Source organism: Odontesthes bonariensis, chromosome 5, assembly GCF_027942865.1.
Source record: "Odontesthes bonariensis isolate fOdoBon6 chromosome 5, fOdoBon6.hap1, whole genome shotgun sequence".
NCBI classification, from domain to species: domain Eukaryota; kingdom Metazoa; phylum Chordata; class Actinopteri; order Atheriniformes; family Atherinopsidae; genus Odontesthes; species Odontesthes bonariensis.
Window position 1 is genome coordinate 29540976 of NC_134510.1, and position 24632 is coordinate 29565607.

A 24632-nucleotide genomic window follows, 5' to 3' on the forward strand; every position below is an offset into this window, starting at 1 on the left:
GTGCACAACCCCACAAGTAATGAGCCAGTGATGAAGGAACCTGGAGGGAAGACTAGGTCATTTCAGGAATCTGGAAACTAAAGACTCAATTAGATATTTCTGATAATTAGAGAAGATTGATTAAATAAATCAAGGAATCCAGATACAAGATGCGTTAAAAGGTTATATTGAGCTATCCAGCTGAGTGGAGCTGTTGCAATTTTGGGGGGGGAGTGTGGGTCAACTTGTAGAGGTTTAAAGGAAGAAAGACTGTGACTGCAGTGAATGGATTGACAGATAATAAGAATAAAGAGGAGTGAGTAAAGAGGATTACACTCAAAACCCTTAAACATGTTCCTGAGAGTTTGTATCTGCCATTAGCCAAGCACTACGAAGAGTTCAAGTAGTGGCATTATGGAAACAACTATGGTGCAGCTGCTAGGTCAAACTCAATACCTTCTTGGCATTACTCAGTGAAATGGGATTCCTTTTCAGGATCCCTCTGCCTGCCTCTCAGAGAACAGGGCATGGCAGTGATCTGCATTAGCCATCAACTTACTAACGAGGCTCATTTGTTCATATTATACTGAGATGAAATTTTGATTTCATCTGAAATTTTCAAGTGCGAAGCTGCAATGTTCTCATATAACATGTGTTTAAGCCTTTTTTCCCCACCACCTCAGAAGAAGCTGCAGCCGCTCTACTGGATTCTGCTGAAAGCACACGGTCACTGCCCTGAGAGCTGGAATGACTTCAGCAGAGAGCAGATGAGATTGCACCATTATCAGAGTGCTGCCTCAAGTCAAGCCAAATTCAGTTTCCATTATAAGTGTACACTGCAAACAACTGAACTTAAAAGGTAAAACTTCTGTTTACCTTTGTTTGACCTGGGGACTGGTGACGCCGGCGAGCGAGGTGATCGAGAGATGACGTCAGATTTTGTTGGGGTCGTCAGCTGTCGGTCTGTTTCTTTCTTAGCTGAAGCCTCCATCCTCTGTGGGGTTTCTGTCTTCAAGGGACTGCTTTCCCCCTCTGGGTCAGGCCTCGAAGAGTTTACTAGGGCTGAGCGGGAAGCTGGTCAGGGGGAAAGTCAAAACAAAAGCAGTGAGCAAATGAAGAGGACAAAGCAAGACAAGTAACAGAACTCAACTCGTTTCTCTTCATTCCATTTCCTGCTGAACTCATGAAGCAAATCCGCGTGGGTGACGTAAACCACCCACAGGGAGGGTGGAGTCGATGACAGAGGAGAAAAAACTTCTTTCAGAACTCCATTTCAATCTAATAACCATGATTTCAGCACTTTAACAAAAACTAAAATAAAACGTCATAGAGAAAGCAATATATTTTGTTGGGTATCCACAATAGATTCATTAATACTGTTTAGAAGCACAAGCCTCCTTTTGTTACTATACATCTAATCCATTTCTGATGAATCTGGCTGTTTTATCTACAGAGTGGCCTGAGCAAACAGCCCGAGTCTTTGGCAGAACAAAACACAGCAAGTTCTTTTTGGTATCGTGTTGGATTCTTCAGAAGAAAGAAGCAGTTAAACTTTATTTTGATTAAACCAATTAGCTTCTATAATTTCACCTTATCAGTCTTGTATGCTCTCAAATTTAGATTTAGATAGTTTTTAAATAAGTTGCTGGGCCGGTTGTTTGGGACAGCAGTGAATATGACTCACATTTGGCAGTCTGCTGAACTTGTATCTCCTACTCAAACATTAGTTTTCCAGGCTTTGACTGCCAAACAAAGACCCTCATGGGAGGGACACTTGGCTTTGTCCACTCAGCACTGTATCCCTGCACTCCCGGTGGAACCATGTCAGGGCACATTTTCTTCTGCATAGTCTTTGAGGGTAAACACTGGGGCAACATGCTCTAAATTATTCAGACCTTGGCTTAAACGACTCAGACAGTAGGGGGCTGTCACGCTGAGACAGTGAGTGCGCAGAGGATTTACTCTGCAAATGTCGTGCTGGTCAGTCTGCATAGAAAAGAACCACCGAGCAGCGGGCCCAATTCTGTGCAACTTCAATGAGAATTGATTTGTTTTTTTTAAAGTGTACATCTGTAGAAAGTGCCTCGTGGATCTAAAGCAGGCCGTCTGTTCCTTTGCAAGAAAAAAAATCTTAATTATTGTTTAACCGTTGCAGCACAAATAAAACGAGTCACAACTCACAAATGCAAATACAGGTGCTCAGTAACTGTCTTTAAGATATCATGCCCCATGGCATCTGTGCTCAGCTTCAGCTGTTGACGATGACCCTGAGCTGGACAAAGTCTGATGGGCAGATAGAGTCTATGAAAGACTTCAGCTGGGAGACAAGACATTGTTTTCCCCCCCATTGTCAAAGCATGCCACTATTAAATAAGCATTCCCCTGGCAGCGATGTGCTGTGACAGAGAGGGGCCATTGTTGTGGTCTCTGCATGGCAACGGGACAGCGGCCAAAACACAGCAGTGACAGTGAGAAGAGAGGGAGGAAGCCAGGGGGTGGCAGTGAGATAAACTGAGAGCAGAGGCTTAAAACTGGAATCAGTTCAGTGCAATTTTGTGACAAAATGCATCACTGTGTAGGAGGGCCGAGAGCAGGAGCCAATCATTTGAATAAAAAAAAAAATATTCCCACACAACATGATTAATATAGCCTTTTTAGTTAAATGAGTCCTCATGTGCTTTAATAAAAACAGCTTCATCCCTCAGAACCTCAGACATTACATAACTGGGACTTATCAGGTGTTGAATCCTGCAGCCCCCCTCTGGAAATCACCTTACACCATTTCCTCACAGATCCCTGAGGGCAAATATGACATTAGGGTACCAAGGGTGGTAGGAGCAAGTCCATCAGTGAGACGTGTATTGTGTGGCCTGATATTCTTTGAGCACTTTCCCATACACCTGGGAACTGGAGCCACAAAGAAGTGACTGGTCAGACAAAAACTGTGATCTATACTGTCAACAATGACGAGAAGGAGAAGGTAACATACTCTCTGGTATGTAGGTGGCACCGACAATGAATACCAATGAAATCTGAAGCTCTCTGGGGGAAAACGGAATGGGAGCCAAGGGAGATGAGTGCTGCTGTGGCACAAGGGAGTGAAACAAGGGCTGATTGATGCAGTGTGTCTGGGCAGCCAAATGACTGGAAGAAGAGGGTATATAGCAGACGTCGGGCTGCTAATAACAATTACTTTTACCATCATTTATGTTTTTATGATCTATAAACTGAGGCAAATGCTAAGAGACAAAGTAAATAATTGATACTTAATTACTTTCTCCTTAAGACCTAAGGTGACATTCAAAGAAGAATTACAAAACCTAAGCACTGGCTGAAACAACTCTAAAAAACTTGAGGGTTCTCAGAAAAATGCCCTCTGAAACTTAGCTTTCTCAGCCTTTTAGGATTCAAGGGAAAAATGTCCACTTCATGTTTATCATTATATTCTTAAAAAGTCATTGCTTGTGGATCTTGAAAACTGATGACAGGCCGCATGCAGAAGGCTTGAAAGTTTCAGTACTAAAACAAAGAAACAGGTATTTCCTGCATCTGGTCTACATGGGGTGATTAATCAAGGAGTCAAATGATCATTTAAAAAAAAACACTTATTGCAGTTTGTTTCTGTTTATTTCTGTTGGCATTTCAACGTCTCACTGATCAGCAAATAGGTTGAAACAAACTGTTTCTACATTTCACCATAACATAGCACCTTACTTTTAACAGGTAAAAACACAATATCACTTCATAAATCTATTATTATCCCTTTTAATGATTTTCTGACACTGTTTGAGCTACAATAAAAAAAAGTTTCCTTTAGGCTGCACTCCCACGTGTAGGCACATATTTTTATTTTGATAATACAGTATATGGTTTCATTTTGCACACCTTATTTTCACTTTACTGCTGTTGTGACGACTTTTTTTTTTTTTTTTTTTTTTTTTTTTAATTATTTAACACCTCTGCAAATGTTTTCTCAGACAAATTGCATTAAATACAAAGTCAGACCTCAAGGACAATAAGTCATGAGTTATGAGTAGATATAGTGAATTTCAACATAACTTTGTTTACAAAGAAGGGATGTGCCTCTTTGTTGTCTGTTCTTTGCAGACAAAGTGGTGGGTATAAGCACATTTAGAAGCCGTCCACACAGTGACCCTTTACAGTAAACATAACAGTCACGCGGCGTTTAGAGCAGAAAGCTTAAGTAATATTTGCACAGATGTTACAAATGCGCTGACAAAAATCTCAAACTCTGTCACTGATCTAACTCAGTAATCAATGAACTCTGAGCCATGGCTACTATCAAACTCCAACTGACCTGAGAAAGATCAAATATTACCTAAAAAAAAAAAATATCCACACGTAATGATCTAATGCGTTAAACAGTTTCAAAACAGTTTCAAAAGCATACATCGAGAGGAGCCGCTGTATCAATTCAGTAACGATATTTATTCTCAAGCTTCCCATAAGAACTGCACCCAGGGAAGGACTACAGCAAAAAAAACATTAGTCCACCCTTTTGTGACTACATTATTCATATTCATAAATCGATGCACATCTACTTCCTCTAAAATACTTAAGTCTCAAGCCTGAATGTGGAAATAGAACTCTTCTCACAGGTTGGAGGTTTTTCTCCCTGCAAAATGTAGCTTTTCAGAGCCTCTACATTTTATTCTGCTTCATACCATCTGTATTGAGGTTCAGAATTATGATCTTGCTTGACAGATGAAACCGTATTTGTTAAGCTTCTTGTGTATGCTTATGACAGGACACTGTCACAGCAAACTAAACCAGCCATAAAGCCCCAGTAAAATGAATTAACTTTATCTTTGATCTCTGCGTGTTACGTTACAAAGACACAATGTTAAAGTGAAATTCTTAAGAGCTTTAATATGGTGGCAAAAAGTGAATAATTCCTTTTAGCATCTAAAGCTGTGCCATGACCAATGGGTGAACATCGCACCATTATTACAGCTCACTTGGCCTAATCAGGTCTCCTGTGGGGCATCCCTAGCTGCAGGTGTAAAACAAAGCCCGAGGCATGCAGCTGACCCCCTTTTATATGCAAAAGTGATACAATGGAATAAAAATATCTGTAAAAGTCAGTTGAAATGGTAAAGGAACCCCTGCAGAGGAGGGTGGACACATGCATGCCTGAGCACAGTGTGGGAGCAGAATGGCAGGTTGAGGATCAGCAGGTAATTAGCACGACTCTGTGCCAATTCTCACTAGGGAGCATGGAAAGTTGGACAAAATATAGAGTATATGGAGTGCAACCTTAAATGTGTTTTTTTAAGTCTTGCTCCCTGTCTGCACATTTACAAAATAATCTTCTGTAGTGCTTTACAGTCTGGCTGCTGACAGAGTAAAAAGAGCCGAGTAAAAAAAGTGGGACAACCGGGAAAGCTGCCACATGAAATGTGATTTAGCAGAAATCCAATTTCCCAGCATATTACTTTGTTTGAGCAGATTTGAAAATATTCACACACCAAAGCTTGACCCATGCCACTTAATAGACCTAGATAATCTGCTCCAAAACTGCAGGCCACAAGAGCCTTCCGGTTTAATCATTTCAGCAACAAAGGGGTACAAATCTTTGTCAAGCAATTAGAATTTTATAGCAAGAGCTGAGAAATTACGCAGGAGCAAGAGCGGGTATGTCCTTGGAACAGCGTGCAGCCTTGCACTGAAAGCTCTTTCAGTGGAAGTATCGGGGTCACAGAATCGGACAAACAGCTGCACAGCTTTCAGATAAAATGCCACACAGCTGCTCCTCTACCTGTACGTCAACCTCACACGGGAACTTTGAATCATGCCAAACAATGCTCACAGCGAGCAAAACACATGACTCACTGTATGATGAATTCAGCAAACTATGACAGCAAATTCTTATGACAGTGTTTGCTCATTCACAGCTTGGGGATGGAAAAACGTGTAGCACTAAAGGTAAGCCTTACAGATAGTACATGAAATTGGCAGTCACCAGTTGTAATGAAAACAATTTTCAAATGCTGTTCGTACCACAACATCCAGAGTTTTCCACAGTAATGCAAGGGTACGAGGCAGAGTAAAAATATAGGCCAAGACATGCAATATTTATGAAGCCAGGAGCTCCGCTCTTCACTCTTAAGTAGAAACCCAATTTTAGCCGAGACTCTCCTAACAGATAAGAAAAGGAATAACTACACAGTCATATCACCAACGAAATTAACTCAAGGTTTATAATACCAAGTAGTAGCACAATCTAAATGTGCTTAATCACATGAAAATTCTGTCTATTTGGAACATGTAAATGAGACTAACAAGAGCGTGAGCACGGACTCTCAGAATTAAATGAAAAGACTGGAAGGGTAACTGCAAAGGGCGGGAACAAGAAGAAAAAAAAGAAACAAAGAAGAGGAACTCAGGGAAACACAAATAATGGATCCGCATCTCATTTGGGAAGGTCCAGGGAACTAATGAACTACCTCATCGTTTACCACCAACCCGTGGCCCCCTCACCCTGTTGTGTCCCTCCTGCACCGAAAAGGATGATGTAAGAGGGCAAGGGGCCCAGACACACAGGAAGCACAGTGTAAACAGCGAGCAGGGACTCACTTTGTGAGTGTGTTTTCAGACCAAAGTTTAAGAGGTGATTACTGCTCAATACAACAGTTTAACAGTTAAACTAGGGAATGTTTTACTTCTACAATACGCTCACTCGTGTGGTTTTGAATTAACTGAATAACTTCCAACATTTCCCAGAGATCCAAGATTTCATTTTTGTGCACTCCACAGAAGGAAAAATTAAATAGATCTTCACAGTTAACTATTTGAAACATAAACAAATCGCCACATTTGAGAAGCTTCAAGAAAAGAACGTGGGGCATATCTTGGCTGTTGAAAAAAAAAAAAAATCTGTTGTAACTGACTCAAGGCCTGAATGATGTCCTTGTAATGTTCCCGATCATTTGCTTTGTCTTTATGAACGTGTTGTCTTCTCATTTTAACTAGTTTAAGGTGACAGCTTCAAACATCACAAAATAAGAAGCAGAGAACCTAAACCTACATCGGTTTTCTTCAAAACAATCAGATGCCGACTGACTCATTCAACACAAAAGTAGTTATGCTAACCAACCAGTAAGGCTGACCCTTCCAAAGGCAACATTCCCTCATTGCACGCCAGCTGACCGGCTCATAGCGATGTCTTGGTCAGCGACTGAAACAGCTTTCATTCCATCACCTGGCCTGGTTATGACAAGGCCAGGCATTTAGCTGCTGCTCTCCTTTCAGCTTGTGTGTGTGTGCAAAAGCCCCGGTGCTGATGAAAGGAACTGCTTATCTGAACGAGCAGCAGCTCCTGGGGATCGCGCATCTGCTGCTGCCACCAGCCTGCTCCAGCATAAAGGGATGAGCAACCTAGTCAGTCTGACCAGAGGTGTGAAAGAGTGTCAAGCACAAGCAAATTCTAGCGGTTCTCAATGTCAAGAGAGGACGAGGAGAGAATTCTGGGTCACACAGGCTGCTTTCATAACAGGACGCAGTGTAAATGTGCCAGTCAGTTGCTCCAAGCAACCTGCTTTACCTCCGTTTGAGGTAAAGCAGGTTGCACCAACTGCACTGTAGGGCCAGTGCTCCTCAGAAAAGGATGGGGACCATTTGTAATAGTTTTGGACAGCTTAATCTCTTTGTAATTTGGTTTGCTGTGACCCCAATTCAATGTAACACTAATATGATTAGACCAAAAGCCTATTGGCTGGAAGAACAATGCTTCACTGAGCCTTCAAGAATCAAGATTTAGAGCTTCTGGCTCTGATGGATACATTTTGCTACATGTAGTAGTACGGACCAGGAAATCAACATAAGAGTAGACACAAAAGATGCAACTTTCTGAATTTCTTATGAAAAGTAGTTTACGTACAAGTTGAAACGAGTATGAATCAACAAACGTCAGCACACTGACTCGCTGGCCATTAATCAAACAGATTATTACTCCCTTCATTCAAAGATGGTAAAGAAATCTGTGTTCCCACATACTGCCCCTCTAGATAATGTCTTCAAAATGTCACGGCTGAAGTGCACGTGTGAGAAAAACCTGGCTAACATAACTGCTGACTTTTTCCATCAAGACAGCACCGTTTACATTTTGAGAGATCTGTGGCTGTATGATTCATCTACCAGAGGTAGCTCACAGAGCTGTTTGTCATTTTGTTTCAATGTGGTTATTTTCACAAACATTACGTCAAGCTTAAATCATCCCAAGCTGTAATCTTGTTACCACTCAACATACAATTACAAGCAGCAGTCATCATTAAGTGGATTTTTTTTGTCTCCCCGCATGAAAACCCAGAGCTCACTTGGTCAACTCACAGGTTTCATTATGACAGGTAACGACAGCAAGAGGAGGGGAACGTCCACTCCCACTGGGTCAGAATAAAAACAGGATTTAACTGATTTTTTTTAAAGCATCGTTTTAGGAGGAAGGCACAAAAACAAAGTATACATTGAAAACTAGTCAAACAGTGACATCTGTGCAAAGGATCATGTAGTGGATCGATATGTATTTACAGTACAAGTAGGTATGTCCTTTAGCAGAACAGAGACCGTTCTAATATTAGCATGTAGGTCTGGTGACTGGAACTTTCAGACGAACAGAGAGCTCAGAGGAGTCACGTCTGAGATATTTCCAGGCCCGATGGAGGTGGCAGGAATAAGCAACACCATCCAAATCAAGACTTCCCTCTACTTGTCCTTCATCGAGTGTCCCTGAGAGATCGACAGTACAGCTGGCAGATAATACATTCAGGCTGTAGCACTGGAAAAACACCAGTCAAAACTAAAAGACAGCAATGGGTTGGGGAGAAGCAGAAGCCTTCCAAGTATCAGCTGTGTATGTTGCATGAGCCTCTTGCTGGGTCAGCAGCAACAATGACATGTTCCTTTGGTGTGCTTCAGCAGCATCACACTCTCATTTCAAAGTGTATTTCTCATGTTTTAAATATTTTGTAAAGCTCTTTTAATTGTCATAGTAAAGTGAATGTGATTAAAAAACTGTCTTGCCTTTTCTTGTCCCAATATTTTGTACAGTATTGTCCTTCTGATTACTTTATGCTTTATGGTGATCAAATATTGACTGTGTTTTACTGCCGTCTGTTTGCTTTAGCTATTATTAAATTAATGTTTGACATTTGCACTGATTAACCTTGCTCGGCAAGAGTTTATATGCAAAATAAACTTTGTGTGAAAACTGGAAACAGGAGCTAGCAGATTGCGCAGATATTTATCAGCTCTTTCAAAGGATGCCACATTGAGCACAGTTTAAGTGTTAAAGGGAAAAGAGAGCAGGGATCTGCCTCTACTCCTTTGTGAGAGGAGATGATTTACACCATCTGGGTGCTACAGATTGGACTGGCACTGATGTGATACCTCCTCTATTAGAGGTTTCCATCTTGAAATATCGATGACACAGACACAGACACTGACATTTCCAAGAGCCTCACTAATCGCATCTTTGAAGCATTCACATGGTAAACGCCAATCAAAGCGCAGATTTGACAAAAAGCCTCCAAAGCCTGAAAAGTTTGTCTTTAAATCTTGTGGTGTGAGCTAGGCTTTAGTCTTAATTCTTCTTTGGATCTTAAAACTGGGATAAAAGAAAGGTAAGACCTTATCTAAAACATCCTTCAAAGAATGATTCTTATATCAAAATGATGTAAATATGAAGATAGTCCATGAAGATGTTGTGAAAAAACAGGGAATAATCTACCTATTGTTTTAGAAGAGGGGAAATATATCACGTGCAAACCTAAATTGTTTCTTACAATGACACAATTTCTGGCTCTGAAATTGAAGGACTTCCTTTAAAACTTAAACTGGCCTCATCACATCCACATTAGCAGAATATATGTCCAATTTTCACTCCAATATGATCACTTTACAGCTTAATTCTTTAAACCCAGTCGTGTGTGTCAATTTTTCAGTCAGACCAACCAGTTTTAGTTGAACCTAATAATTAGCCTAGCTTTTTTTCTAGTGTTATGGAAACGTGTTTACAGTCTCGCTTGAAATCTGGCGCGACAGAGCACAGGGGAGCAAAAAATAGCTAGAAATATGTCACCGTCTAAAACTGCACTGTAGATTCAAGAGCAGACCACAATGCCTTAGTGCTGGCATGACTTCAGTCAGCTCTTTGTGACTCAGATGTTTCTGTTTTTTGTGTCTCTCCCCACACTTCATACATGGCTGAGTCCCACCATCAAATGTGCTGAATGTGGGCTTTGAATCTATCTGCACATGTGGAACTGGGAAGCCTCCCTTACATAAACACCCGGCTTTTGCAGTTTAAGAATAACAATCAATTAATCTTCACACCAAAAGATCAGTTCTACTTTGTGAACCAGTGAGGTAAGGCTCTTCAATGGGCAGTTTTAATCCCATCAGGAATGCACTCAGGTTGTCTTTTCTTTTTTAAAAGGTAGCAAATAAAAAGCCATTTGACTGACTGCATAATCTGTGATAGCAGCCACACATGTTGTAAAAATGAGATTAACAGCAGGATAAATGTTAGGTTGTGCGGCAGCCTTCCAACTTTGATACGGATTATTAGTATTTTTACCTATTTCACTGAAAATCTCAAGCTCACACGATAAGACATTCTCTGGCAAAAGCATAACAAATCCTGCAGCTTGACGTAGGAGTGCAGTTCACAGCCAGCGTTAATATATAATGTACTCCAAAAAGTACACGAAAGAAGATAATTTGTTTCATATTCTGTCACATTTTTGTGGTTTTCTACATTCTCTATTGCTAATACAACATAAGAGAAATGGGTGATTTCACATGTATCAAAAATGCAGAGCATGCTCCATCTAACCTACTTCATCAGCACATTGCTAACAATCGGTCACGTGCAAAAACAATGATTACTCTCTGCTTTCATCAGGATCTATAATTAGGTGCTGAAATTGGGAGGGCCCATGAAATCCAACCCAGAGTTACTTTACAAGGCTCCAAAAATCAGATGTTGTTGCACATTTTCCCCTGATTACAAAACAACTCCTGTGGCTGAAATTGCTTAGCTGACTGATCTTCACTCCAGGCCTGACAGCCATAGTTGCTCTCTGTTATTATGACTTAGGCAAGGATTATTACTATGATCTCTTTCCATCAGTCTGTGGAGGTTCTTTATTTTTCCATCTAAATTGTGTTGAAGTATTCCGCCTTTTGCCGCTCAAAACAAGGTTTAAATAATGGTGCATGAGCAATTTAACGCATCACTTCACGTTGTTCGATACGCGTAGCACCTCCGGTAAGAATTGCTTTGCTATAAGTGCTTTACTCTCCCTGGCTGCCCTATAATATTGTCAACTTTAATGTAAACTAAAGAGTCCCTTTTCATCTCAGTTTGTCACCGCTGGGTTGTTCGGAGACTGTGATTAAAGAAGACGACCACAAAATGCTGACTGTCAAAAGGCAGCAGAACGGAGATCTCAAGAGAAAGGAAGCCTGCAGAGAGAAAGGAGGGATTTCATGTCCTGACAGCAGATTTTCACTATGTCAGATGAAGCTTTCAACAGCTCCTTTCCAAGGACGGGTCTTTCATTGAGCAAGAACCAATGAGCTATCCTGTGCCTGCGTTTAATCAAAGGAAGGACATTCTCCCCCAACTATCCAGAAGTTTCTAGGTGTTCTTACTCTGATAAGTTTTACATGAGCAACACATTCTTGGGAGCCGATAAGACTGGAAATGATTTATCGTGACTTTGGTGGTTGATGTTCTCCTGCTTCATTCTTATAAGACAGCTTTATGTCCCGGTAAAGTTGAATGTTTATCCATGTTATGGGTTAAAGTGACATTGATCCTTACACAATTCACTTGTCTAGATATGAAATCTCATGACAACATAGTAAAATCAACCTCAAGTTTGCCGTTACACTAGAAATTCTAATCACTGTAACTTACAGGAGAAAGCTGGGGAAACTATTTCTGATCATTTCCAATGAGCACGGGAAGATGAACTGTATCGCTGATGGACTGCACATCACATAAAACATGACAAAGGCCTGATGTCAGGCTCTCTGCTGCGAGTCAGAGCACCTGATGACTGCCCTTCATGATCCTATTTCATTTGTACATTGTGTTTTTCCGAACCTTTTCAATGCACAGCGGGCTACTGGTCAAGATTCCCACAATCAGGGTGGGGAACGTCAACCCTCCTGCTTGATGCAGAGCCAAAACAAGCTGACCGCCCTCCACGAAGCCTCCTGTCAGCAGGAAGGAAGTTTTTTTGTTGTCAGAGGGAGGATAAGGGGGTTGCATTGTGTGTCCCCTTCTATTTCCAGAAACAGGCTGCATGTCAACATACAGTGGCGATTAAAACCGTAGCCCAAAGCGGGGTGTCTTGAAAGTAAAACTTCATATTGGCAGGTATCCAGTAGTGCTAGCTGGGACATTTTGCCACAGCTGAAAGGGAGGAAATCACATCGGCCTTGAACTGTATGATCATGGGATCACAGACTTTGTAATTACGCATATAAAAAAAAATTGCACTGAGCCAGATCTGTGACGGTCTCTTTATCCTGCGCTTTGGCCCTGCGCTGAACTCATTAACCTTTCCTAGATTTCAGGAGTTTTCTGGTGCATCCCTGCACCAGTAGAAAAATGAGCGTCACTGCACCTGTGCGCCACTGAATTTGGAAAACATCCTCTGGTAGAGCAGAGCCACAAAGAGGAGGCAGCGCGGGATGCCAGACAGCCTGTAACTGCATCGTTAGTAGCGAGCTAAACATAACATAAGGAGGGGGATGGGATGGGACAAGTGAGATTACCTCATCTAGCGCAAATTGTGTTATTATAACCCTGATGGCTGAGTTTTCTGCTCAAGAAACATTTTCTCAAAGTGACATCCGCCAGTAGTCTGCTGGCCACCATGCCAGAGTTTTCTTTTTATCATATAATAAAATGGCAAATGAATACACCGCATGTCATCATCTTGAGAATTAAAATCTGTCCCAATGCTGAGGCACTGGATGACAAGGTTGGGTTACCGTTACGATAATGGACTGGATCTACCCGCACCTCTAAATGGATTAGTATTCAGAATTCATCCCAAATGTGTTTCCCAATACAGTTATCCAGCACTCATCTCTTAAGGACTACACTTCAAATCATTTTGTTACAACGTCACAAAGGGCACGAATGGCAAACCATCCGTGCACATTTTCAAACCAGGCAAATTCCAGTCTATCAGCAAAGACTTACATGTTGCTCCTGGCAGAGTATTTTCCTCCATTCCGGCGGTAGTTCCTTCTCTTTCTCTCCTTTTGTTCACTCAAACGTGCAAGTTTCGGCCCTTCCTCTCCGGCAGTCCTCTCATTCCTCAGGCAGAATGGGGGGAAACTTGGTCGAGTCAATCCAGCTGTCTGAACGAAGTGAGCAGGAAATCCTTTCAAGCGCGTCCAAATGTGCAAGAAATGAAATAAAACAGTAGCAGCCTGTTGACTGAGGCTGCCGGTGGCTGCGGTCGGTCCCAATCGGAGTTAAATAAAAGGTGGCCGGGGGAATTTGGGCTAAAGTAAAGCAGGGAGGAGGAGGGAGCGAAGTTTCTCACTCCACGACACGCCACAGCTGATGCGCTGCTTGTGCGGATGATCCCACTGCTCTACGGACTGTACCATTGCAAACATGGGTATGGGGCCGCTATTAATGGTACTGTCTTTTAAATACTGCCGATATTCTGGGGTTATGTAAGACAAAGAAAGTTGCAAGTAAATTATATTGTGTCTTTGTAATGATCTTAAAATAAACTTCAACGCCAAATAAAAAAGTTTCAATCTGGAAAAACCAATTTGTCCCCCAGCTTTCTGATTGGTTCCTTCACAAAACTTCAACTGTTTTACAGTGGATTCACAGTTAAGATTGATAAACATTTGCCTTGAATGGCAACCCTGTGGTCAGCGTGTGCCATGTAATGTTTAGATTATGATATTGCTGTCATTTTCCAACTGGTTTAAGCACTTTAGACCTGAATAAACAAAATGCTGGCTCCTACATGTTTATTTCAGATATTTGTTGGAGAATTCCAATACATTTGCATCTGTCTGCCTAAATCTTATGCATTTTCATTTAGCATTAAGTTTTTCCACCCACAGAGTGGATGTCATGTCCACCTCCAACACAAATAAATACAGGTGCAGGGCAAAGCAAAATGAAAAGGGCAAGGTGAGCTGCAACACAAAGTTTCAGTGTTTAGTGTCTTCTAAATCTCAGATTTAGTATGTATGAAGATGGACGTCCATCTTCATACATACTAAATCTCAGATTCAGATAAGTACAGGCAACAATGTACTGGAATCAACAGGTTAAGCAAGTCATTTATTTGAATGGAAAACACAAGATTATCCAGTCAGCCGTGTTTTTGTGTTGGTGATTAATGTCTGATGCGTTTAACAAGTTACTCCACCCAACAGTCATTCTGTTTAGTCAGATAATGTTTTTTTTTTTCTAATCAAGGAATAAAAAAATATATTACAGTGAAAATTGCCTTTGAATGGACCTTTGTTACATAAGAGCTTTAAGGTCTTCAGCAGGTCTCCTCATCTACCACCTGTGGATCTATCGGAGCATCTGCCGGGATGGGGGCTGGGTCAGGGGCTTTTTGGCACGCTTGAGAGGGGACACCCTGTCTAAAGGACCCTATTGGGGTTCTTTTGTGCAGCTGTTGAGTGGTGTTCACCCAAACCCCCATGAGCCACCTGTCATTGCAACTGGACAGTGGGGGACGTAGGAGGAAGTGGGGGTTAGTTGTGCTGCAGGGTGCATGTTTATTTCTTTCTTTTAAGTTTTCATCTTGAAAATAAAAAATAAAAAAATCGAAATGTTCCATTGCTTGTTAGTTCATGTAATCACATCACATTTGACTCAAATAAATTGTTGTCCCAAAGATCTCTGCCCCTCTAATGTCATTACAGTCAGTGAATTTAAGAATTAGCTATGATTGAATCCCAGATAAGTTTGGTATTCAATTTGCTGATAAAAGAACAATTACAAGTCAGATTTTTCCACTTCTTTCAAGTCAAGGAACTATTGTAAGATAGTAGAAAACTGGTGTCTTCCTTTTCAAACAGAGCCAGAATCAAACAACACCAAAAATGATTTGTTCAGTTAAAAGAATAAGAAGAGTTTATCACCACCTTTCCTTTTAATTATCGTAAACTGAAAGATATAGACAGATTACTGAGCTTCTGTTAAACCCTTTTTGTTTGTAACATGTTGGTCATAACTTTTGGAGCAACTTTCTTCATCATATGAAAGAAGAGTTTATAGAGGACATTTTAAAATTCCGACCAAACGAATCCTTAAAGGTATGGTTATCCCTGACCCTCTCAAGAAAACCGATCCTTCTGAATTATGATGGTTGTACTTTTTTTAAAAGAGTAAAAACTCTTTTTAAAAAAGTGCAACCATCTCAAAAGACAAATTATTCAAGTCATAAACAATAGTTTTTAAAACGTTTTTACGTGAAAAAAACAAAACTACGTTAAACTCATCAACATATATGCACTCTGCAGATTTTTAAATTGTGCTCCCTGTTACATCAAATTGATTTTTGCTGTCTCTAAATGAGTGTTCAGTCGTGAAGAGAAATTAAAGTATAATAGTTTAAAGAGATCTATATCTCTAACATCTAAATATATGAACTATCTGTAGAGTGAAACCAGTTATATAGACCAATTAACGGAGGTTATTAGGGAGAGGCAAGTTGGTCTATTTGGGCCCTGCAGATGTTTCACCTCTCATCCTAGTGGTGCCTGTGAGTACAATGGCCTCATAGGAATACTTGGAAATCCCCATCAGCCAGTTAGAACTGAGTGTTGGAGGAGAAGTGAAATATTTTCAAGAATTAAAATGATGCCAAGTTAGGATGATTATGCTCTGGGTGCCTAAGAATCTAAAAATTTAAAGTATATTCCTAAAAATTGCTCATTAGTTTGATCTATGAGCAGTCATACTTTCATATGTCTTCTAATAACCAGCTGTTTGTTCTGATTACATTTTTTATTCATTTTTGCGAAAAGGAAAAATGTGGCAGAAAACTTTATGGGTCAGCGCTGCAGTAGACCTGGAACTTGCTCTAGCAGTACGATAAGATAATTAAAGGGCCGGGGATGAAAGCGAACCTCAGTGTCAGGAGTCATGTTTCTTTATATCACATACCAGTGTAATTTACTGTGCTAATGAGCCATCCAAAAAGGCAAAAGAAGCTCAGTTTTCCACCATTAACTGGACTTAAGATGTGTTTAAATGTTGCATGACTTCAGAAAGTTCTGCAGACTGAAACTATGGTGTCTAGTGGTGCCTTTATTCTTTTTTTTTATCCTTTTACTCTTGTGTACTTTTAATGTCTTTGTTTTTAACTTTTTGTTAGAAGCCTATCAACATGTCTCACTCAAGCAATCTCACTACACAGGAAGTGGGGGAGCCTCTTGTCCTCTATCCTTCTCTCGTTACTCAAGAAAGGACTTCATTCTGGAGCTGCAGCTGCACTCTGCTTCACAAAAAACGACCCCCCCCCCCCATACCACACACACACAACCATACACATATCTCATTAAACTGCCTTTGATCGCTGTGAGCAGTTCATTCCCTGACAGAGGACTGTTAAGAGAGTAAACAAAAATCGTCACCATGAAAATGATTGCATCAGTAAACGCACTTCCTGAAAACAAAAGGAACAACTGGAGAGACTATGAAGGAAAGATGAAAAGGATCAAAGGAACCAAGAGATGGTTTGAGACCCGCTAAGAGATTATGTAGGACTGCAGAAACTGCAGAGAAAAAACAAAGAGCTTCTAATGAAAGCCAGTTGTGTCTCCTCCGCTATGCCTCTTTGGGTGTCTGGCTGCTTAAACAGGACCCAACACGACTGCTGCTTCTGAAACGTACAGTCAAAGAAGAGGAGCAAGTCACCACTGTGAATTAGAAGTTTTTGGAAATGGACAAGCTACAACTCCCTGCAGAAGTTAATCGTTTGAATATCATAGAAGCAATCTCATATATTTTGAAAATTGGACAGCAAACTTACAAAAGTAGCTCTGTCCATAAATCAATGACGTAAATTTCTAGGTTTTTCTTTAACCACTGTTTTAAAACAGGTGGAGTTTAGGTTTTGAGAAAAACTATAGATCATATCAAATTATATGAAAACAGTATCACTATCATACATCAATAACAGTCTAGTAGCTCAGTGAGAAAGTGTTCAAACCTGCATGAAAGTATGCATACAATGAGAATGCTAACTTGCTGATACTTGATAGGTAAAACTTGCCATCGTATCCATCAGTTAGCTAGTATATACGTATTAGTTTAGAAAAACACGTTTGATCATAAACCGTGGTATTGAATAATATATTTATGTCAATCAGTAGTTTTACTCAAACTCATTAATACTAAGACAGAAGATCCCTAAACTCAGAAGGCTTTGTCCAGCGAGGACTGAATGTTTGCACCAAATATTATCAAATAGTATCAAATTTAAGACACAAAGTCTTACAAAGTCTACTCAAAGATGTGCATTGAAATTGTAAATAAGATACATTATAGTTATAGAATATTGTAATCATCTAAACAAATCTACGTTTGAGCCTTCCCTTTAACAAAAGAAAGAGCTCATATATTCCTCCTGTTCCAAGGAGCATGGTCACCACTGCTATCGCCAGCCCGTCTGGAGGTCAGCTACTATGAATGGCAAGGGTAACCCAGAGCCTAGTAATGAAATAACAATAGCAGGAATGTTCAGAATGTCCCCAGAGAGCACTTACCAAGCCCATGGTATAGACTACTCAATACATAATCTCTGCCTTTAGCAAATGCTGTATTTTAAGCAGCAGGGGAAGGATAGCATAAGGAAAAGGTGTCAATGCCACTAATCAACTCGATGGATTTACTGCTGAAACCTTTTTTTGCACTTGCTAAATGTGGGGCAGCTAAGACTGATCACTCTTTAGTGATGTCAGTACAACACGTAGAACAATTGTCGGCTAAGTTTCTGTCATGTTTCACTATTTTAGCAACCACAACATTGTTTCAACTGAGCAGGTCACCTGCAAATGTATGGGTACCAGATGAATTACAACCATGCTGTGTTTCCTTTCATGAACTGTGTTTTAATCATGTCCTACTTCTCACAGTACATGTGTGTATAAGTTCTGGTAGAGATAGGAAAAGAAAGGGTGAAGATGTTTTTTTTGTGTGTTACTCTCTGTAGCGATAGGAAGAAAGAAGTTTGAATGGAATCATCTGGATTTAGTCTGCTTCTCACTGTGAGTTGGACTTTTGATTGAATATCTCCATCTATTGTATGCACAAGTAGTGGTAAGAATTAGTGATAGACCATAAGATGTAATTTATTATGCCTACTTATGTAATTCCCCTTTTAGATAAATAAAGTATTTTCCACTTTATCCTACCAATAACCATTGGTATAGGTTACTGGGGAATGTCCAAGAAGAGGTGAGCAGTCTGTCTCAGGCTTAGCAGAAAGAGATAAACAACCTCATTCTAATCTATAGCCAATTTAGAATCACCAATTAACATGACATGCATGTTGTTCCTGCTGACAGGAGGGATGAAGCACCTAGAGTAAACCAACACTGGCATAGAGGGAACATATAAACAACTCTTGATTGTCCCCAAAATCTTGTTGGTGTGGTCAGATATTGGGTTGACATCACCTCAACCTATAAAAACACATTTTTTTCTTAACTTTCAACCCAACATCAGCTATGCAATCAGGAAATCATTTATGTTGATAATTGTCAAGAATCAAACAGGCAACTTTAATCTGGAAGTAGAAGTATTTTCTTGGCTTCTAGTTCTGCATTGAGGAACCTTGGAGTTATTTTTGACCAGAATTTATCATTTGACTCGCATATAAAACAGGTTTCTAGGACTGCTTTCTTTCATCTTCGTAATATTGTTAAAATCAGGAACATCTTGTCAAGATAGTAGTTTACAGTAGATTACAGTAGTCAAGATTGGACTACTGTAATTCTTTATTATTGGGCTGTCCCACATATTCTCTGAAAAGCCTTCAGCTGATCCAAAATGCTGCAGCCAGAGTTCTGATGAGAACTAAGAGGAGAGCTCATATTTCTCCAGTTTTACCTTCTCTTCATTGGCTCCCTGTTAAATTCAGAATAGAATTTAAGATTCTTCTCCTCACATATAAAGCTCTTAATGACCGAGATCTATCATATCTTAAAGATCTCATTATAAGATATTTTCCTAACAGAGCACTTCGTTCCCAAACTGCCCCTCTCTTGTGGAATAAGCTGCCAGTAAATGTCCAGGAAGCAGACACCCTTTCCACTTTTAATACTTTCCTTTTTGATAAAGCTTATAGTTAGGGATGGCTCAGGGGATCCTGAAACATCCCATAGTTAAGCTGCTATAGGCCCAGACTGCTGGGGGAGCTCATCTGTCACACTTTTCCTCACTTTACTCTCTTTTCCCCCCCATTTAATTTCTCAAATGATATTATGTACATGTGACATTATTGTGGTCATTAACTCGTGTTTCCCTGTTCCAACAGGTATCCTTTGAATGGTGTTACGGTGTTTTTTTCCCCCTCTTTTCTGTCTTCTCAAACAAACCCCAGCTGGTCGAGGCGGGTGGCCACCCTTCCTGAGTCTGGTTCTGCCAGAGGTTTCTTCCTGTTAAAAGGGAATCGTTCCTTTCCACAGTCGCCTCAGGCACGCTCAGGACGGGAGATTGGACTGAAGACACGTTTCGGTGCAATCTGTTTGGTTTCCTTAGCCAGGAAATTGTTTTTGAATTGGCTCTATATGAATGAATTGGATAATTTTATAAATAATTATGATTACAATGAATTGAATTCCAATTGGCTTGAATTGGACTTTATTATTTAAGTGCCTTGAGATGATATTTGTTGTATTTGGCGCTATATAAATAAAAATGAATTGAATTGAATTGAACAAGAGACAGTTGCTGAAACATTCCCCAACACCCTCGCTTCATCTGTCAAAGTGCCCTCAGGCAAGATACTGAACTCCACATTCGTTACTCTCATGTAGGCCATCGTGCAAAAAAATGCTACTAGATAAATGTAGCATAATGTAAAGAAACTCCACTCCCTTCACCACTCCACCCATTTAATGATGTCATTATTCAGGACTTTTTTTGTGAGGCATTTGTGCTAACCACTGCACCACCCATACCAGAACTCCATTCAAGTCAGGAAGTTTCGCAGGAGGCACCTTGAAAAATAACATTCAAAACAACAGCACCAGAGACTGAGATATCTTGACTTTTAGTCCCTAATCCCTTGTGATAGTAAAGCTCCAAAACTATTGCATTTTTCAAAATCTACAGAGCTTTTTCTAGACCAACAAAGGCTCACAGCCACAACATTAAAACTGCTGGCAAATGGAAAAACACTGCTTATCTTGTTACAAAGCAATTTCAAGCGAGGAAACCTGCATTCTAGCATTCACTTAGATGTCCCCCACCCTCTTACAGTACTGGCATCCCCCAGGAGAACAGCAGTCAACCCTGCAAAAACAGCTTAGGAACACTACACAGAGTCTGAGGCGCTCACCCAGCTTTGAAACTCTCCAGATCCTAAACTGAGAGGATCTTTTGACATGTGTGGGAAGTGAGCCCAATGCAAAAAGTCCCCACCCCATCCCACGGGCCCAAAGGATCCATTGCTTACGTTGTGCTTCTAGACACAACAGACAGTTTAAAGTAATGTACACCTTTACATTTGCAAACCAATTCTGACTCCCTCCTAAGAAAAAATAAAAAAATATATTTTCTGTATCAAATCCAAAACAGAACAGCAGTTGTTATTTGCTGTCCTGTCTCATTCAATGATTAACAATTCATTTTGTTCATAGTTTGTCTTTTATAAATGTTATATTAATTTGAAGTGTTCTCTATATGACAGACAATAAATATTGCAGTTAATGGAGGCTAACCACTGCTCAAACACTTCTTGCAGTGCTGTCCTCTGAGCCGTCTTTCCTGGCCTCTCAACAACAGGTGGTTTTAACAGAGACTTAGTCTGCTGTCCTCCGCGATGAGCAAGATTCCACAGCAGTATGTCTCAAACAGCAGAAAGCCTCGCAGACCATGACGTAATGTTATACAACATGCTATCAGTTCGAAACAGGGCCAAAACACGTGGAGTTGGCTCCTGTCTCTGCTCACCCCTGGGGCCCCTCACTATTCTCCTTTTCCTCGTCTCTTTCTCCCTCACCCTCAACCCCTCCACCTCCCTTCTGCTCCACCGCACTCTCTGTTTATGAGTGCATGAATCGCTCCATTTCACAACTCCCAGCCAACTACCAATCCCACAACTGCTTCAATAATAGAGGTTTCCCCCCTCCCTGGGCTTTTATTTCCATGACAACTCACAATGAGGAGAGAGGGAAATAGCAGAGACAGGAAAAAAATGGGAATGAGAGGGTGGGAGTGCTTTCCCTTGACCACTGATTGCATTTGAACGAAGGGAAGCTTTGACTATATTGCACTGAGTTTAGGTGAGGCTAAACTGACCAGTCAAGAGAACACAGGCAGTAGGAATGGCCTGTTATCATGCAAGAAGTCTTTTAAAGAGCAAAACAAGAAATGTCAATTCAATTTGAAGAAATAAAATAGATACTTAATAAATCTAGAAGCTGTGGATTCAATTCGGCAACTATTGCTACATGTTTATCATTTAGTGTCAAGATGCAGAAACTATAATATTATGTTTCAGCTGTTAATTTAGCATATTTGCATGCAAAAGTGCTAAACAGCACAATAAAAGAACATCTGAGGTTGATGGGATTGTTGTCTTTCCAGGTAACTGGTAACAAAAAATAAATAAATTGGCTGATTAAAAGTGCAGCCCAGTTGTGCAAGTCTAAGGATCTGTACAGTTATATCCAACAAACATAAGCACCCAACAATCAAGAGTTACATTCTTTAGAAAAACCTACAAATTACATTTTTAATCTAATAATAATACAGTACCTTAATAACAAATTAACCTACTGTCTTTGTCATTTATGAATAGGTGTAAAGGTCACAGGGTCATCCCACTGCTCTAGAAATCATTGATTCTGTGTCATAAGAGTGAGTGGCTTTTAGAGTGTTACAAATACAACAGAGATTAACGATGGGTGAAAGGTCTTGAGGTCAAACCCCAGCAGAGCTTTGCAGCACACACATACATGCTCTTACATGTACAACCTTACATAGGATTAATTTTTAATTCAAGATAAGAGCCAGGATTAATCCCACACAGAGCTGGTGAAAGGACGTTTCTGTCCAGCTGTAACTATCACACTAACACGGAAAGCCGTTACTCTAGTCTCTGTATCTGTTTACCTTTAAAACTACAGTAGCTGCTCCCTATGGGCTGCTCTTTCGATGCAGAGTGGGGAACAAAAGAAACAACACTGTTGGCATCCAGTTAATTGCTTGTAAAAATGATCCTTAACTCCTCCTGAGGGTAATAAAGATAGCAAAAAATACATCAAATGCCCCTGGGGAATCCAAATAACTCAGCAGCACAACAAGAGTTGCATGCTTGTGTGTCGAAAATTCCAAAATAAAATCTGTGAATGAACTTCCAGCTCAGAAAGTGTCAACAACTTTTAGGTTTTTGATAGCAATGCAAAGAATGTGTTTCTAACCTGTCATGTGATCATTCTGCACATTTATTGCATCGTAAAAGGTAAAATGTGCTGTAGGAACACCTGATCTGCAAATGTTTGTAGAATGAGTGCATAAGCACTTTAAATTTCAAAGACCTACAACATGTAAAAGCAGCACAGCAGTTTTCGCGTGAGCACTATTTGAAAGATAGTCATAAAAACAAATGCTGAATCGTGTCTGCACTCTGCACTTCAACATAATTTACATTTTAGGGCAGCTGGAAAAGTCTGTCACATGCTGTAACCCCCATTTGTCAAATTTAGCTTTCATGCATGTTGCCATAAACTGATCCCAGGACAGTGGGGTCACCTGTCCTATTGGAGGTTGCAAAGAAAGAGAGTGGGCTAAGTAATCCCTGAGGTTGGCCTCTCAGTGTGGTGCCCTCAATCCCCCCAAAAGCCTGCCCAAATCCCCTTGATAGCAGTTCCCATTATTTGCCTATCAGTGGTTTAGCTTCACCTTCAGACAGAACAGAGATGGGAGGGATTTAGGTTAGACTAAGAAAAGCAGAGAGCTAAAGTGTAGAGATAGATCTTTAAATGCAGAAAACAGATTAATAAGAAAGAGGGACAACTACAATTCATTTTTTGAAAGTATAATAAAAGGGAGATAAATTCAAACTCTATAGCAAAAGTTTTTGATTGAAAACAATAAAAACAAAGTAACCTCAATTACTATAAGTTCAGTACATAATCTGTGCCGAACTAATATATCTCATCCCAGCTAATAGTTTGTATCTCTCTTCCAAGACCATCCTGATTCTGCGTTGTAAAGCTTATTAAAGGAGGAGGGTGCACTCACTTTACATTCAACTGTCCGTACAAGGAAATGAGTTTGATGTGGCAGCTGCTGTGTTGTAGCAATAAGGCTCAATGACTCATAGTTAACACACCGCCCATTAGCATAAGCAGTCACCTAATGTCAATTTACCTGCCTTGGTGGACTGATGTGAAGGGAAAGGATGCTGGCAAACTGAATTTGGCTGATAACATCTGAGTATTAATTTTCTGTCTGACCCCATTCCAAAAATGCCCGATTTGAACTATTGAGCTTCTTTCTCATTTCTTTAGCATTCACTAAATTATTGCAGAGGGAAATCAAAGCTGTTGATCTTAATGGTGAAAGTGGGACGGTGAGCTTTTTTTTTTTTTTTTTCAGACCTTCAGACACAAAGAGGATCAGGAATCTGAGTATAAGTGAAAGGGAAATGCAACGCGTTTTTCAGAGCTACTCACAGATTTTATGTTATGTTGTGTTCACGTTGCCACCACAGGATGCATTTTCTTCACGGACCAAATGTCAACTTGTATTCAAGGTCACCACACCTCCACACAACATTATTGTTAAGTTTTAACCCCATTATACAGAACATATAATGTGCCCATGGATACTCAAAATGTAGAAAATGACTGATCCCAGTGACCAATAGTTACCAAACTCATCTTCTCAATAAAGTCATATCCCAACCGACAAAGGCTAGAGCTAACATGCATACGGTATATCACAATCCTGTGGTGATACACCTGGTTGGAGGGGCTTGTCATCTATGACATTAATTCCTTATTGCTGCAATCCTGATCTTTGCCTTCTGCTCTTATTATAGTGACTCATGCTCAATATCTTAAGTTAAAAGCTTAACCTCACTTACTCAAATGGTAAAAAAACTGAGGATCAAACTAAATGGTTTAACAAAAAAGTACTCACCCAGACTATCCAAAAGTCAAACAGTAGACCCATTGTAGTCAAACACACAGATACGCCAACACACAAAGTTCATGTCACTGTTTCTAAGGAGATGTCAATATTATGAAACCAAATGAAGAAACACATGAGGGATTTAAAGATTGCTCTCCACTTAATCACTTCTTCCAGTCAACGTCACTCCCTCAGAAAAAGCTCTCCCTGTTATAAACAGATGGATGCATGCAGATAACAAGACAGTCTGAGA

The 24632-nt window shown here is 40.2% G+C and overlaps 1 protein-coding gene across 5 annotated transcripts in view; it reads right to left on the minus strand.

Annotated features, from left to right (window-relative positions):
* Positions 1-13597, minus strand: part of map7d1a (MAP7 domain containing 1a) — a 40534-nt gene extending 26937 nt beyond the window's left edge. For 3 of the 5 annotated variants that reach the window (XM_075466023.1, XM_075466019.1, XM_075466022.1), the window contains exons 1-2: positions 13220-13596; positions 856-1053 (exon numbers count right to left, since the gene is read on the minus strand). In XM_075466023.1, the coding sequence (XP_075322138.1) occupies positions 856-1053; positions 13220-13250 (229 nt within the window). In that variant the 5' untranslated portion in view covers positions 13251-13596. Of the gene's footprint in view, positions 1-855; positions 1054-13219 lie in introns of all 5 variants that reach the window. The other 2 variants (XM_075466021.1, XM_075466018.1) reach the window with 1 other exon arrangement.
* Positions 13598-24632: the final 11035 nt, after the last annotated feature.